Source organism: Setaria viridis, chromosome 7 (genome assembly GCF_005286985.2).
Source record: "Setaria viridis chromosome 7, Setaria_viridis_v4.0, whole genome shotgun sequence".
Taxonomy (NCBI): Eukaryota; Viridiplantae; Streptophyta; class Magnoliopsida; order Poales; family Poaceae; genus Setaria; species Setaria viridis.
Genome location: NC_048269.2, coordinates 31,721,953 through 31,738,683, shown reverse-complemented (window position 1 = coordinate 31,738,683; position 16,731 = coordinate 31,721,953). Strand labels below are relative to the sequence as shown.

Sequence of the window (16,731 nt, the reverse complement as noted above, 5' to 3'; positions counted from 1 at the left end):
TTAATACTCTTAATTAGCATCCAAACATCCGATGTGACAGGTGCTAAACTTTAGCACGAGGTATCAAACACCCCCTTACTCAGATCACAAGTTCACAAGAGAATGAAGACGCGCACAGAGAATTGATCAGAAGACGCATGGTGAAGCTGCATCAAGAACAAGGAGATTACCAAATAACTTACTCCAGTTCCCCGTATACAATAATAACCAGAAGAAAAAAAACAGAGAGGGAGGAAGAGCTAATAGCCGGGCTCGTACTCAATCGAGAGCTATATAGCCAGCTGAATCATCAAGGCAGATACAAATACCAATCGCTAAGAATAATCGCCGGCGCGTCACGCATCACGAGGATGCCGCGCCGGCGACGTCGTAGCCGCGGCAGCGCGGGCTCTCGGCGAAGTCGCGGAGCGGGAACGAGGTGGCGACGGGTCCGATGTAGAAGCTGAGGTTATCGCCGGCGCGGTCGACCTCGCCGACGCCGAGCCAGAGGAACACCACCTTGACGCTGATCCCCTGCAGCGCCGTCAGCGAGCCGGCGGCCACCGAGCCGGAGACACGCGCCTCGTAGCGGACCAGCCACCGCCTCGCCAGCAGGAACTCGCACGGCCGCGGGAAGTACACCTCGAAGGTGCCGTCCGGGTGGAGCGCGTACCCCTGCACGCCCGCCGGCAGGATGCCCCGCGGGAAGTTGTACCGCTCCAGCATCTCGTACGCCGTCGGCGTCGTCCCGTTGCCGCCGGTGCCGGCAGCGGCGGCCGCCGCCGCCTTGGCCGTGGCCGCGAGGAGCAGCAGGAGGAGGAGGGGGTAGGTGGTGGCGGCCATGGAGGAGGAGGCTGTTGGGTTGAACGGCTCCTCCTTTATGAATTCCTAGCTGGCGGCTCTGCGTACTTGTCCTTGGGCAAGGCCTGTGGCTTTGTAGCTTCCTATTGGATGGATCGGTCTGCATATTCTTGTGATCTCAACTTGTTGGTTTGGGTCGTGATGAATTGGTGTTTAAGCTGGGCAACATTTGACTAAGCATAGAAATGCTTCTTCTGCTCAAGAATGCTTAGTAAATTTGGTGAGGTTGATAGAATTGACCAATCCTTCATTGAAGAGGCTGGCTGTACTTGTCACGGAGAGGCTGTGTCTATGTTAGCAATTGGGGACTGCGAGTCTCTATCTCCTTTTTTTGGGTTTACAAGTTAATGCACGCCATCTTATTTGTTTTATTTTTTTGAAAATTAATCTCGGCCTGTTCGCTTCAGCAGTCGGCTTATCAGCGACCAAACAGTATTTTTCTCTCACAACAAATCAGCCGTTTCAGCTTTTCAGCCGGCTTATAAGCTGAAACGAACAGGCCCCCTTACTTGTTTTCTCCGATTGGACTATGCTAATAGGCAATGGCGGGCGATGGGCGGCATGCATGAACAGTGGTATCGTGTGGCTCATTTTTATGAAATGAATAGAGTGCGCGCTATATTAAAATCCATCGAGCACCGCCAGTGACGGTTGTTTTTTCTAACATCAATGTCAACGCAATTAGCACGATGTATTTGTTTACGATGCACTTGTGCGTGCGTTTAATGGCAAAGCACATGGACGAGCATGGATTGTTCTTGCCAAACTTACAATAGTAGTATGCAAGTTTGTTACAGTTCTTTTTTTTTATGTCATCGATGAAGGTTTGAGTGGGCCAGAGGCATGCCTATGTGATGCTGATGCATAAGGATGGGTACAGTTCAAGAAAAGAAAAGGAATGCAAGGTAGGATGGAACCTATCCATTTGCAAGTTGGAACATTTGGGACAAGGACGTCTAAACTTGTTTAGTTAGAAAGAGAGCCACATCAAATAAAAACATCGTCCATGAACGACATCCATCAGCACTAAACTACTCCTTTTTTAATTAAAAAATGAGAGTAATTCTGATAAGCTGATGGTGTGGCCGGCTAATCAAAATTCAAAAGGCCGGGGACGTCGACGCGCTAGGGAACAATGGATGTGGCACGGAGGCAGGAGACATTCCAAGTACCGGCAGAAGAAGATTCTCTCTCTCCCTCTCTCTCTCTTTTTTTTATCCTCTCTCTCTGGCTGAGCCCTGATTGGGCAATAATTGCCTGACAGGCCCAGATGGACAGTGGATTATGCATCGCAGGCTCGCAGCACGGCCGCGTGCGGCGCGCTCCCAAGTACCCCTCCGTGTGGCGCAGCATGACCATGCATGACAGCGATGCTGATCATATCGTATCATATTCCTTCTGTGAAGCAACTAACATGGCACAGGTTTGGGTTGCCTGTGTAATCTAATCATCACAGATCCCCCGGGTGAGGGTGGCATATCCTCTTCTGCTCTTTTTATCTTGTCATAGGTTGTGCAGCACCAAGCCTGAGGAATGCAAAGCTTTGCAACGTAAGTGCTGGAGACCTGGAGTAGGCAGTAGCATTTGCCTAAAAAGGGCCGGGGTACCTAGCTAGGGGCATCAGATACCGGGCTACACTGGAGTACCTTACTTAACACGAGATACAACCTTTGGATAAAAATACTTTGAGGTTGTTAACTTTCTGCAGTCTCGAATGTACAACTTTGGTCAGTGAAAAGAAGGTTACAGCAAAAACAAGCCTACTACAAAATCGAAGATGAGTAGCTACTTCATGGGCCAAATTGCTCCGTCAGGCATGGCACTACGGCCCGCCAAGCCTGATGTCGTATCGGCCCAAGCCTCCAACCTGACTGAACAAACAACTCCCTTGGCCCCTCTTCCAGGTTCCTGACTGCCCCGCCGCCTCCCAGTCCCGCCGGCCGCGCCGCTCCTCTCTTCGCCCCCTTCGACTCCGCCTCCGTCCGCCCACACATTCCGCGCCATCCTCACTGCCCGCGTCTCCTCGGCTTTCTGCCTCCGCCGTGCTCGCCGCTCGCCTATTAGGCCACCGCCTCCAACAGTCCCCACGGTCGGTCGATTTCGGTAGCCCAGAAGCCGAACAGCTCGTCGGCCAGAAGCCTAACAGCTCGTCTAGCGAGGTATCATCTACGCTGCGGTCAGCTCGCCTACTCACTCGCAGCATATTAGCTCTTCCTTCTCTGCTACATTTTGTTTTGTTTTGGTAGTAGCGGTTAGGGTGTTCGACGAAGTGCCTCTGAGACCGGCTGTGTTGGTTTATGTCCCGCAGTGTCCAGGACGATGGTTGGGCTCTCGGAAGGGGAGAAGCACTTCATCCGCGGCGGCATCGCGCAGGACATTCGCACCGACGGCCGTAGGCGGCTGCAGTTCCGGGCCCTCTCCGTCGAGACCGGAGTCATCCCACAGGTACGTTTCGGGGCTTCTGCTTGTTTAGCCGTGTTCACATGCCCTTCGTTTTTCTTTCTTTTGGAATGCTATGTGGATTCATGTTACTTTGGATTGGTGGTTGTTATAGGCGAATGGTTCAGCGCGTGTTAGATTGGGTGCCACTGAAATCATCGCTAGTGTCAAGGTACGAGTTCTCACACTTTCCTGCCAAAAAAAAGAGAGGCTAGGCAAATGTTTTTGCATGATAAGTTCAATCCTCTGTAAGGAACCTTATGCTGTTCTTTGCTTTAAAATTCCTACCACTCAACTCTTATTTTCCCAAGGCATTGAGGTTATCAATCATCGATTAATTTGACATCAAATACCTATGCTGTTGCAGTGTGAAGTTTGAACCCTGATATCACATTGCTAGTTTTATTGAGCCGCTGCAAATGATGATAAATGTTAAGCTTGAGTACGTGATGTTGGTGTCTATCTGTTGGTATAATCAGTAAACTTGCCCCGAAATAAGAAAACAAACTTGTTAGCCGTAGCGTGTTAAACCGCTTCAGCAATGTCTGCTTATTTGATGAATTGGAATCTGCAGGCTGAATTGGGGAAACCAAGCATTCTTCACCCTGACAAAGGAAAGGTTTCCATTTTTGTTGACTGTAGTCCTACTGCTGAGCCTACATTTGAGGTTGGTGTTTTGTTGTCATTGGATCAAAATGAAAATAACCATTAGTCTGACACATTTTTTGAAATTTCAGATGTCTAATGTATGGCAATTTGATTATGGAATCTATTTTGAAATTTTAGACCTTTTTCAATAGACATGCATATAGCTTTCCTGCTGAAGTTTTATGAGTGAATGCTGATGCTGTGACTTTGAATACGACGAAACTTACAAACTTGTTGACTAGGAAATTAACCACTAGAACTAGTTTGAAGTAGCATATCTCAAATTGTCTTTCTGACAATGATAATATATAAAGCTTTTGTAGATAAGTCCCTTTTCAGGATGTGATGATACCAATTAATTGCAAAACACAAAACAGTCATTTGATTGTACATGTCTAGCAGTTCCCTGGTAAAAAAAAAACACTACTAGAAAGGAATGCATATTCCATTTCCATTATCGAAACCCTGCACTCAATATAACTTCTGTTCCTTTTTCAGACTTCATTCTGTTTGTAGTCTCTACAGCCTTACTTTTGTATGCTTATCTTATTTGCAATATTTGGATTTTTCTAGGGTAGAGGTTCCGAAGAATTGTCTGCTGAGCTCTCTGTTGCCCTGCAAAGATGCTTGCTAGGTGGTAAAAGTGGTGCAGGTAATATATAACTTTATTGCGCTCCCTGTGTTTGACATAGCTTTTGACATGGTCTCACTGTGCTGATCTCTTTTAGTTTGATGCTCCAAATATCATCATTGTTTCTACTCTATATCATCAGTCATAACTACTATTTGAACATGAATGACATCATTATTCTTGTCGTTACAATTGGAATTACAGTTAATTATATCTACATTCATTGGCTTAAGCTTTTGCTAGCCAGTGAATTCTGAATTGTACTTAGTAATTTGGATGTATAGTACTGGTTTAAAGAAAGTTTACCTAGATACACGGGCTAGAACAGAATTATACATCATCACCATCAATTGCCATTGTCATGCCTATTTAATTACAGGTGTTGTGCTTCATGTTGTAATAAGTGTTATGGAGGATGTAGACAAAAATAAAAGCATGCTATTGTTTCTGGTATCCTAACTCATATAATATAATGGTGATTTAAATCCGCTGTAATTGCTGACCTGCTATTGAATTTCCTTTAATGAGAAGTTGATTCTCATTTTGTTATCTGCCTGGTTATATACAGTTTTCTTTTAATTCAAACTCATGACAACAATATTTTGTTGCCATTAAACTGACAACAATGCATCAAATTCAGGTGCTGCAATTGATCTATCATCCCTAATTGTTGTGGAGGGAAAGGTCTGTTGGGATCTGTACATTGATGGACTTGTGGTCAGTTCTGATGGTAATTTACTGGATGCGCTAGCTACTGCAATAAAGGTGAATGCTGATTTGTTTTGGTTGTTGCTTCATTGCTTGCAGTTTTAATTGTCATCTTTTCGCAATTGTTTCAGCGGAGACCAGAAAATGTGCTGGTGGAAAAGTGTTATCAGTTTCCTCATAGGCAATTATCATTGCATCAGACATGGAGTAACGGAACTAATGACATTATTTTCTTTAGATTCTCTTTGTGCCATTAAATAAAGGTCCTTCCATATTACACATCAGTTACTGTAATATGATAAGAAATTTTATGCATAGCTTCGAAAAATTTCACCCCACAACTGAGAAAACTTAACAGAGTGTCTCATAGGTCATAGCAAATGAAGGCAAGATGAGTCGATGTTAAATTGCCGTTGGGGAGCAAGCTATAGCAAATTCTCATCTGTTGATTTAGTTCTTGAATATGAGTAGGAAACATGACCACCCAATAGTTAAATAAGATTACTGACAGGCTTATTGACCAGCGAATAAGGAATGTGCATGATATGAGGGACAAACTTTGAACCGCTAGTCAGAGAGCATACTGAATGTCATGCTGCTGCTTAAGCTGATAGTTTCCTTCACATGGAATCAACCTGTATCCTGCATGCACCATCTCATTTTCTTGTATTTCTGCCTGCACCACCGTCTTACGCCCTCAGCTGTCCAAAAGTACAACTTTCTGCCTCAACCATGACAAATGGTCTCCCAACTAGATTTGTTGCTGACAAGGCTAGGCTTAGGCAATTGTGTAATAAAACATGTCATAGTTCACTAGTTCCCATTTTTGTTACCTCTTGATTCTTACATAGGTTCCCTGATCTCTTCTGGCTCTTCTTGAACGCATGATCTCTTCTGGCTCTTCTCGAATGCGTGATCCTTCTGGCTCTAAAAGTTAGGAACTAAATGTCTGGTTTTAGTTAAGGGTGAAAGTTAGATTTTCCAGGAGAGCTGATGGGTGTATTATGAAACCTTATATTCAACTTCCTTTCCTCCATCTTTTTTCGTTATACTTTTTTTAGTGGGAAGATTCTTCTTATTTGTAAATCTATGCTAGCTTAACGATACCCGATCTTTTGTGTTTGTGTAGAATGTTTAAATTATTAGCACTAAAGTATTACGGATAGAATTGTTATGGAATGAAGCCACTTCTATGTTTTGGAGTCCAGTCAAGTGACATGAAATTCTTTAGCATATTCCCAGATGACACTATTTGAAATAAAGTGCTTTTCTGAATGTAAAACGTGAAGCACAATTCGAACAAAAAAAACCATAAATTTGAGTTAATTTGCAAAGCTTGGACGAATCAACTTGATTCTGGCACCTTTTGACCAAATTTGAGTTGTTTCTGTGCATATCAGTTTCTGGTATTCTTACATTGCTGTCATATTTCCTTGTTATACTGCCTGATAGCCAGTGCATTAGCTGACAGTTTGACCCAATAAAGACAGGTACAATTTGTACATTTCTTGGGTGCTAACGTTTTATGTACCTGCAGGTTGCTTTGAGTGATACAGGTTTACCAAAAGTTAATGTTTCTCTTAGTGCTGCATCGGACGAGGAACCAGAGGTTGATGTAAGTGATGAGGAATTTCTTCAATTCGACACATCCAGTGTGCCTGTTATCATTACATTAACCAAGGTAATGTGTTTTTTCTGTCACTCTTATTCTTTGGTGTTGAGTAGACATGTTTTATTGATTGTTGCAAGATGATTGTATTAAGTTATTTGGAAATGGTCTAACTTTGCATTAAAGTTTCTGCTTAGGAAAGATGGCTTTGAAAGTTGCATGTGCATTCAGCTTTTGAACTGTTGACTGTTATTTGAACTATCGGGTAGCTCAGTTCAGTGATCTGCTCTCATTTTGAACTTGGATAGTCATACGAATTCCTGTACCAGTTGAATGCCTCTGCATTGCCACAAGAGAAATATGACACTATCCAGCACATTGAGCCCCACCAACAATTATCACTGCCCTGCAAGCACTTCAGCACCAGTAGCAACAATTGGCTTTTGCTTTCCCTCCCCCCCACCCCCTCCCCCCACCCCACCCCACCCTGCAGTACTTATTGTTTACATATGAATCAATGCCCTTTGTTTCTTATTGCAGGTGGGTCGGCACTACATTGTTGACGCTACCTCAGAGGAAGAATCCCAGATGAGTTCTGCAGTGTCTGTATCAGTCAATAGGAATGGCCAAATATGCGGGCTAACCAAGAGGGGCGGTGCAGGGCTGGACCCAAGCGTCATCTTCGATATGATATCAGTTGCCAGGCATGCGAGCCAGCAGTTCATAGCTCTCGTGGACTCGCAGATAGCTGCTGCTGAAGCTGATGAGTGAAGAAACAAAATGAAGAGCGGGGAGGAGGTTCCAATACAAATGTGCTCAATCTTAGGGGCTGCTTAGAAGAGAATGATTGTTGTTGGAATGTTTAGGATTTGGTTCAAGTATATGCCAGTGAATCCTTAGGATTTGGATCCAAAATACCTTTACAAACAGTAGCATGTTGCCTGGGTGCTTAGAAGAAACAGCAACTGATTTGCAAAGTTTTGGTGATGTGGAGGATATTCTAGGCCATATGTGCATAATGTATGCTATTACTGTGTTGCTGATCTTTCCTTTCTGCTGCAGTGCGCTCATGCGAGGGCACCGGTGGCTCCTAGATTGGGCGGGTTTGTCGCTCCCCCTCGGCCAGGCAACAAGGGTTTACATGACGAGCTGGTTGATGCTGTAGGCATGCTCCTTTTTTTTTTTATAGAACCGACAGGGATGGACTTCGTTCATAGCTTAGATAGAAAAAGCAAATGACCTTGTTTTACCATCGATTTCCCAGTCAGTTTTGGAACATATAGCTTGGACTCGGCAATGAAGGCATGCTATTTGCTACTGATATGAAAAAAAAGGCATGCTCTCTGCTAGTGATATGACCATCCACCAACCGAGAGCCGGCAATGTGTTTAAAAAGAAGCACGCGTTTCAGTCTGCTACATTCCAAAAATCGGCGGTGCAATCATGAGCTGTGGAAACTGTTCACGAATCGAATGGCGTAGTACAAGGCCTTGCCAATTTTGGGGTGACAAAATTACCATATGTTTCGTTTGTATTTGTGAATTATTGTCCAAATATTGACTAATTAGGCTCAAAAGAATCGTCTCGCAAAGTACAACAAAATTGTGCAATTAGTTTTTGATTTCGTCTACATTCAGTACTCCATGCATGTATCGCAAGTTTGATGTGATGGGGAATCTTCTTTTTGCATAGTGCCAAAGTTAGGATTTTGAAGTGAACTAAACATGGTCCAAATCTCTTACGTTTGTTGATAATGTGAGAAAAACTATTTTGTAGGGAAAATACAATGTCATGACATTTTTGTAGCAAATTAAAATCGATCTGTATAAATAGATACACCAAGGCACTTGGGTCTTGGAAGCCACAACATCGAGCATGGATACCCCGTCCCTGTACTACTTCGGCTGCCTTCTCCTTGCTCTCCTCTACTCCCTAACAAAATGCTACTACCACCACACTTCATCCTCACGCTCCCGCGACCGTGGCCTACGTCTCCCTCCGAGCCCCTGGCAGCTCCCTGTCATCGGCAGCCTCCACCACGTCCTCGGCACGCTCCCACACCGCTCGCTGCGCCGCCTCTCGCGCCGCTACGGCCACCTCATGCTCCTCAACTTCGGTGAGGTCCCCGTCGTCGTTGTCTCCTCCGCCGAGGCGGCCAGGGAGGTCATGAGGACGCACGACGCGGCGTTCGCCACGAGGCCCCAGACGGCGACGATCAGGACCCTCACCAAGCAGGGCCAGGCCATCGCCCTCACCCCCTACGGCGACCACTGGCGCCGCCTCCGCAAGATCTGCGCCCTGGAGCTCCTCAGCGCCGCCCGCGTCCGCTCGCTCCGGCCCGTCCGCGAGGAGGAGGCGGCGCGGCTCGTCGTCGCCGTCGCCGTCTCGTCGGCCTCAGGTAACAATAAGCTTGTGAACGTCAGCGAGATGGTGGCGGCGTACGTCGCCGACACGGCGGTGCATGCCATCATGGGTAGGCGCCTCAACGACCGTGACGCCTTCTTGCGCTACATCGACGAAGCCATTCAATTGGCCAGTGGCGTCAGTCTAGCTGATATGTTCCCGTCGTCATGGATCGCCGGAGCTCTAAGCTGGAGGACGCGTAAGGCGGAGGTGTACCAACAGAGATTATTCGAGTTTTTGGATGCTATCATAACTGAGCATACGGAGAAAAAGTCACATGATGAGGGCAAATGGCAGGAAGATTTGATAGATGTCCTCCTGAGGATTCAAAGCCAAGGCTCATCGCAGTTCCTCACTATGGGCACTATAAAAGCTGTCATCTTTGTAAGTTCTTGCAGCTGCACATACCTTTTAATTTGAAGATAAACAAAACAGCATATATACACACACACACACACACAAAGTTGAGAGTTTTGATGATTTGACTTGTAAATTGAATGTAGGATCTTCTCTCAGCGGGGACTGAAACTGCTGCAACAACACTGCAATGGGCCATGGCAGAGTTGATGAGGAACCCTGATGTGATGTCCAGGGCACAAGCTGAGGTGAGGGGAGCTTTCATGCCCCACATGAAGGTCATAGAGGAGGGATTAAGCCAATTAACCTACCTGCACTGGGTCATCAAAGAGACCTTACGGTTGCATACTCCTGGTCCTCTGCTGCTTCCAAGAGAGTGTCAAGAAACATGCAAGGTCCTAGGCTACGATGTGCCCAAGGGTGCTATGGTGCTCGTGAATGCATGGGCAATCTCAAGGGACCCGCAATGCTGGGAGGAACCTGAAAAGTTCATGCCGGAGAGGTTCGAGAGTGACACGAGAGATCTCAAAGGGAATGACTTTGAGTTCACACCGTTTGGAGCTGGACGGCGTATTTGCCCTGGGATGTCATTTGGGCTCGCTAATGTCGAGCTGGCTCTTGCAAACCTTCTATTCTATTTTGATTGGAGCCTCCCAGACGGCATTCGTCCCAACGAAGTAGACATAACTGAAGCTATGGGTATCACCGCAAGGAGAAAAACGGACCTCTGGTTAAGAGCTACAATGTGTTTGAATCTGCCCCACTAATAAATAATTACTTCCAATTTTCCATGCATGATTATATCTTTTGTATAATCCCATGATGGGTAAGCCCTTCAATTCATGCTGTTGGGCTAGTCAATTATATTAGTCAATTATATTAGGTCTACTCACAATTAACAAAGCCTTCCAGCAGGTCCCGATTGCTAGAGAACGCACTAGTTGCTTGGGTAGGGATCGATGGAAGTGGTGGTGACACAATGAAACGAACTAGGCAGGAGAGCTACCGATTATATTAAAAAGAAAAATACACTTAGATTGGACATAACAACAAACAACAGAACAACAACACCAACCGGTTAGATTGGGATATCAACACAGCCGCACAACTCCACTCGAAACACCAACTCAAAACAACAACCGGTTGGATTGAGACATCAACACGGCTGCACAACTCAACTCAACTCCACCCAACTCACCACGCCGCACCACCACAACCTGGGAGAAAAGCCGACAAGTGACACTCATCGCAAGCGCCGTCATTCCTGATAATGTCCCACGCCAACCAGCCGCTGCCATGCAGAACTGGCTGTCGCAGTCCGCTGCAAGCCATGTAGCTACCATGACTGTTCTACCATGCCACCGTCATCTTCAGACCACACATACGATCGTCGATCTCCCACCCACGGTCTTGCGTTGGAAAAAGTCAGAAGAGGAGCCCACCACACCTCACCGAAGAGGCCACCGCCATGCAGGACCCCTCGCTGAAGTACCGCTGTTGCACCTTAAATGTCAAAACGATAGAAGCATGGGGGCCTTGCCACATCCACCGCTACACACCACTCCTTGGACTCTCCTCGGACACACCACTCCTCGGACACACCACCTTAAAGCGCACGGGGGCCTTGCCTCTCCCGCCGCTGGACTCTCCGAGGATCCAGGTTTGCTTCTCCATCAAGAGTGACTTGGTACCACCGAGCCGCTTCAGAAACTTCACCTTTGCCTTACCGTCACCGGGATCACAGCTGCACCACACATGTGGACCCAAATCTTCCAGTGAGTATGAGCCCTCCGCTCCTTCTCGCTGACACGGTCCCTTCCCGCACCTCCTCACTCGCAGCCACCACGCGTACCTCCCATAGTATGACTCTCAGTTGCAACTCGTGGACGGTATCAAACCGCCGCATCAGCATCGCCGCCATAAAGTTTGTGCCGACCTCCAGCCACTGGATATGGCGCCCGGTTTCTACGAGATGGTGGCGGGCTGGGTCGTAGGGGCCGTGCCAGGACACCTCCAAATTAAATGTAACATAGCAGCATATCTTCAAGGCAGTTACAAATTAAACCTACAAATTAGGTAGTAAAATGTGCTAGTTCGATACACACTTACAAGAACGAAAGTTAGAACCAATATGTCTTCCAATAAATTGGTCCCTGACAGATGGATCCATTATATCAAACGATCCAGCTAGTACAGATTCCTACACATCACAAATAATAGGAAACAAGAAACCATCAAATACAACATGCACATATGATAGAACACACTGGCTATTTGAGGATGCAACTGACCAAAAAACTAAAAAATGACAAACAAATACCAAAAAATGTTCCGCTGGAAAAATATATGTAAATTACCAGCACATCAGACTCCACAAAATGCCTCAATCGATAGCCGGGACATAACCCAAACATATTATCCTCAATCTGTTTGAACCGCCTCAGAATAGCATCAAATAAATCCATTTCAATCTTAGAGCATCCAGTAATTTGTGACTTCAAAGCACCAGGTAAAACCTCAATGTACTTTGGCACATAGTGAATAAAACAAGGCCTGCATAAATTGCAACTTAAATCTTAATAACGTGTCCTATACAGAAATTGCTGAACAAATACAAGAAGTATCAATCATCAACATAAAAAAGGACAAAATCCTCTGTATATTTAGCAATTAGGTACTTCCATCCTCTCCGACCCAGAGTCTTCAAGCATACGAAGCTTCAACAACAGACTAGAAAGACTGGCTTCTTCATTGATAACATGAGGTAAATTATCACAAAACTTCACCGCATCTTTACTTTCAAATAGTTTTCTTGCCCCTCAACACAGGATGCACATGTATTTGTCATCCCTATACCGCTAACCCTATGCTTTTTCGCTCGGCATACGCCAAGAAAATACTTGGACATGGCTCTGGTGACAGCCAACTATATCTGATACATCTTCAGCACAAGCATTATTTCCAGCCGAATTCGAAGATGATGCTTGATCATAGTTCACATATCCTTTGCAATTACCATTCAAAGACGTGCATATAGGGATACCTAGACCACTTAAATCAGGTGCCTTCCCAAGTCTTCCACAATGCCCACACCCCGAGACAACGCTCTCACTAACATTACCTTGCATCCTCTTCCGATTTGATGAAAATAATAGGTCAATGTCCAACACTCCACCATGAGACATCCTTGGTGAAGAAGAGCTCCCAACACAAGCTTCCTCATTACCTGCCATTTACAAAAAATTCAAATGCATTAAGATTCATATTATTAGAGATATGACAAACTAACATTCCACTCAAGCTACAAAGATAGAACATTACCAATCTCAATTGAGTTAATGTCTGCACCAAAGTTGTACCTAAAACCTCTAAGATATGGTTGAATCATCGATAGCGGTGAAGATATAACCATAATAGCGGGAGGGCGTGGCACCCTATTCTCCATATCGTACTCTGCAAAAGCAAGATACAGCGGACCGGCAGCCTACACAAACATGTTTATTGTGGCATGAGTTCCAACAATCCCAGATTAGTGAAGTCACAGTATAACTGAATTACAATGCTATCTAGATAGAGCAAAAACCTCCAGTGGAACCCTCAGGACACGGGCCAATAATTTAGTCGCCTCCCACCCAGCAAGAACACAAGGCCTTGAATAACTACGGCCACCCCCATCATGAACCAAAGCCCATTAATAGCATAGACCACGTGGTTCACGCGGCTAGAAAATTCATAAGTAACTAACTTAAAAACAAAGAATCTAGTCATATAAAGTATTCCATATCGAATAAAAAAACTAACCTTGCTTTTGCCAAACATTGCATTACCGCTCTCATCAGTTCCTGGTAGAGTGTCAGCAAGAATCATAGATTTCATTCTCTCAGAATTGAAAGGACGGATATGTGGAAAAGTACTATGGTCAAGGTTCCATATACCAACGTCAATACTATCAGTATAGAATACCTATATAACATAAGAATAAAAGCCTGATGAGTCAAGCAGTGAAAAAAGCCATAAAATTATGTTGGTCCATACTACAAACAATTCTATTGAAAATAAAAGGTAATACATAACCCATACCTGCAAAAACAGGGTGCAACCAGTAATGTTAGGCACCTTAGAGCTGTGCTCTAGATCAGACTTCACTTTAACAACTGCATCTAACAGCTTCTGAATAACATATTCTGACCAATCATATGATTTAATACTAGCCGTATCAATTATAGCATTCCGATAATCAACACACGCATAATCAAACTTGGCTCTGGAGATAGCAGTGTAGCCATGACATAAATTACAAATGCAGCTTTGAAAGCATTATCTTCATCTTCTGACATTCTGGATCCATACTCATGCTCAATAACTTCCTGAGCAGCCTTTATGCTTCGATTGTCTTTCGAATCAATACCAGGTTACTTGTTTTTTTATAAGTGCAACAACATCATTCCTCGGTTTGCCATTTTCTGCAACACTCTATCCAGTACAGGGGATACCAAAAACCTTAACAACATCAGCCTCGTCAAACTTCAACTTCCGTGAATTGTCGATGACTAGTGTCTAAGCGCATCAACCCTACTTAGCACGAATCTCCTGTTAATTTGCCTCAGTGCAGGGAATTGCAGAACCCCAGAAAACCCAATTGACTTAACTAGTTCCTTCTTCCTATCATCCAGACCACGGATCACATCATACAGATGATTACTAGAGCACCTAAAAGACTTAAGGGGGTGTTGGATCTTTAATCCAGACTAAAGTTCATATCACATCGAATATTCGGAGGCTAATTAGGAGGACTAAATATGAGCTAATTATAAAAACTAATTACACAGATGGAGGCTAATTCATGAGACGAATCTATTAAGCCTAATTAATCCATCATTAGCACATGTTTACTGTAGCATCATATTGTCAAATCATAGACTAATTAGGTTTAATAGATTCGTCTCGCAAATTAACCTCCATCTGTGCAATTGATTTTATAGTTAATCTATATTTAATACTCTTAATTAGTATCTAAATGTGGGATAGGAACTTCACGAGGTACTAAGAACCCAACGTTCGGGACCTAAACCTAACGCTAACGGCTTACTGCTCTTTAAGCTTGCACCCTACAGTAGTTGCCGTCCACGTCGGCTCGCAGCACGAATCGTGAAGCATCGATCGACGGACGCAGTGACCGAGGGTAGCTACCCACGTGGGTAGTAGATCATTTGGGCGAGGCGAACTGCCGCAGCGACGACGGCGGCGGAGCGGCACGGTCGTCGTCGCCACCGCCGTCGTCCACGGGGGCTCGCGATGGGGCCCAGACCGTCAGGTCGACCTCAAGGAGCGCAACGGCCAGCCCGGCGTACGCGGCCAGCGCGGCGTCTACGCGCCCGTGCGCCGCCCTCGCGGAGGCCCAGCTGTGGCCCTCGTAGCGTAGCGGAAGGAGAGCTCGGGGAGGTGGGCCCAGACGCGGCGCCAGCGGCGGGAGAGGACGCTGGTGCGCGCTGCGGCTGCGGTTCCGGGGAGGTGGAGGAGGATGCTGCGGAGGAGGTCGTCGGGGAGGCTGCTGATGCGGTCCGCGCCGCCATCGCCGCCCTCCTCCGAGCCCATGGCCATGGGTGACGTCTGTCTGTCTCCTGGTGGCGAATTGCGATCTGCTTGCCCATTATATAGCTTGCATTGCCGCCGTGTGGGCCGCAGCATCACGGTAAGAGCCATGGGCCGGGAGCCTGAAGTTTTGCCGAATTTTATATATATATATATATATATATATATATATATATATTTTGATTTTGCAGAAATATATAGTCGGATAAAAAAATTACAAAACTAGGCTATTGTCGCCGGCCCAGGCGGCGGTTGGACCGACGGAAGAGCCAAACCGCCGGTCCAGCCGGCGACAAGGGGTACACCCCTCCGCACCATACTTTCAAAAAATCATAACTAATTCATATCAACTTGGATGGAGATAAACTTTATATGAAACTTGTAGATCTCAACGAGATCTACAACTTTGTAGTTAAAACGTTTTTTATTTAATATCATATTGGTACTCAAATAATCGACACAAGTTTCAGATCTAAAATTCAATTTTTAGATTTGAAATTGAGCAGCACACTTTCAAAAAATGATAACTAATTCATATAAGCTCAGATAGAAATAAGCTTTATATAAAATTTGTAGCCCTTGACGAGATTAACAACTTTTTAGTTCAAACTGTTTTCATTTGGAGCCAGCTGAAATAATTAATACAAGTTTCAGATCTAAAATTGTGTCGATTATTTGAGCACCAATATGATATTAAATGAAAAAGTTTTAATTACAAAGTTGCAGATCTCATCGAGATCTACAAGTTTCATATAAAATTTATCTTCATCCGAGGTGATATGAATTAGTTATGATTTTTTGAAAGTGTGGTGCGGAGGCGTGTACCTCTTGTCGCCGGCTGGGCCGACGGTAAGGCCCTTCCGCCGGCCCAGCCGGCGACAATAATCTAGTTTTACAATTTTTTCATCCGACTATATATGTCTGCAAAATCGAAAAAATATATATATATAAATAAAAAAGTTCAGTTTTGCCTTGTTAAGCTGGGCTGTGCAACTGACTGGTGGGTTTTCGGCCTACCGCCTACAAAATTCGATCGTTGCAAATGCGGACGGCCCAACCCAAAATCAAAATGTTTCAAAGATCTGGCGACTCTGGCAAGAAGCTCGCTCGAGCTTGAGAAACAATTTTCGTGACAGATTTTTGTTGACTGCCTACATAAAGGTGAAGTTCTGCAGATGAAAAACCTATACATTGGGGATGGATTTTGTAAGATGTTTGGCAGTGGCACCCCACAAGAGCCCACGTTCACAAATTATTGCCATAGAAAATTTCGATTTCCAGCAGTACCTAGTGTACTCCTCCGGTTTGACGCCTTTCACTTTTTTTTTTGACCGGAGATATTATACAGCAGATAGAACATGCCGCCTACAAATTAAAGCTGGTTTTAATTTGGAGCTCCCTTGGAAATAATTTTGTCACAGTACTACCTCCGTATCAAAATATTTGTCGCAGTTGATTTTTTCTCGTGACTTTTGACCACTCAAGACGAATTTAGCAAAGGAAG

The 16,731-nt window shown here is 45.0% G+C and overlaps 3 protein-coding genes across 3 annotated transcripts; 2 read left to right on the top strand and 1 right to left on the bottom strand.

The window, feature by feature from the left end:
- Positions 1-141: 141 nt before the first annotated feature.
- On the bottom strand, positions 142-1,113 carry LOC117863112 (uncharacterized). Its single transcript, XM_034746705.2, has one exon. The coding sequence runs from the start codon at positions 820-822 to the stop codon at positions 343-345; it is 480 nt and encodes a 159-aa protein (XP_034602596.1). The 5' UTR covers positions 823-1,113; the 3' UTR covers positions 142-342.
- A 1,615-nt stretch (positions 1,114-2,728) lies between these two features.
- Positions 2,729-7,920, top strand: LOC117865016 (uncharacterized). Its single transcript, XM_034749092.2, has 8 exons — positions 2,729-2,999; positions 3,149-3,285; positions 3,395-3,451; positions 3,854-3,946; positions 4,501-4,579; positions 5,199-5,323; positions 6,804-6,947; positions 7,416-7,920. The coding sequence occupies exons 2-8, from the start codon at positions 3,160-3,162 to the stop codon at positions 7,644-7,646; spliced, it is 855 nt and encodes a 284-aa protein (XP_034604983.1). The 5' UTR covers positions 2,729-2,999; positions 3,149-3,159; the 3' UTR covers positions 7,647-7,920.
- A 797-nt stretch (positions 7,921-8,717) lies between these two features.
- Positions 8,718-10,430, top strand: LOC117865015 (desmethyl-deoxy-podophyllotoxin synthase). Its single transcript, XM_034749091.2, has 2 exons — positions 8,718-9,662; positions 9,782-10,430. The coding sequence occupies exons 1-2, from the start codon at positions 8,751-8,753 to the stop codon at positions 10,400-10,402; spliced, it is 1,533 nt and encodes a 510-aa protein (XP_034604982.1). The 5' UTR covers positions 8,718-8,750; the 3' UTR covers positions 10,403-10,430.
- The last annotated feature ends 6,301 nt before the right edge of the window (positions 10,431-16,731 follow it).

Excerpts from the sequence above, each read along its gene's own strand:
- LOC117865015 (XM_034749091.2), top strand. The coding sequence starts at position 8,751 with ATGGATACCCCGTCCCTGTACTACTTCGGCTGCCTTCTCCTTGCTCTC. Across the intron at positions 9,663-9,781 it reads CTATAAAAGCTGTCATCTTT|GATCTTCTCTCAGCGGGGAC; the intron begins GTAAGTTCTTGC and ends AATTGAATGTAG.
- LOC117863112 (XM_034746705.2), bottom strand. The coding sequence starts at position 822 with ATGGCCGCCACCACCTACCCCCTCCTCCTCCTGCTGCTCCTCGCGGCC.
- LOC117865016 (XM_034749092.2), top strand. The coding sequence starts at position 3,160 with ATGGTTGGGCTCTCGGAAGGGGAGAAGCACTTCATCCGCGGCGGCATC. Across the intron at positions 3,947-4,500 it reads CTGCTGAGCCTACATTTGAG|GGTAGAGGTTCCGAAGAATT; the intron begins GTTGGTGTTTTG and ends GGATTTTTCTAG. Across the intron at positions 5,324-6,803 it reads CGCTAGCTACTGCAATAAAG|GTTGCTTTGAGTGATACAGG; the intron begins GTGAATGCTGAT and ends ATGTACCTGCAG.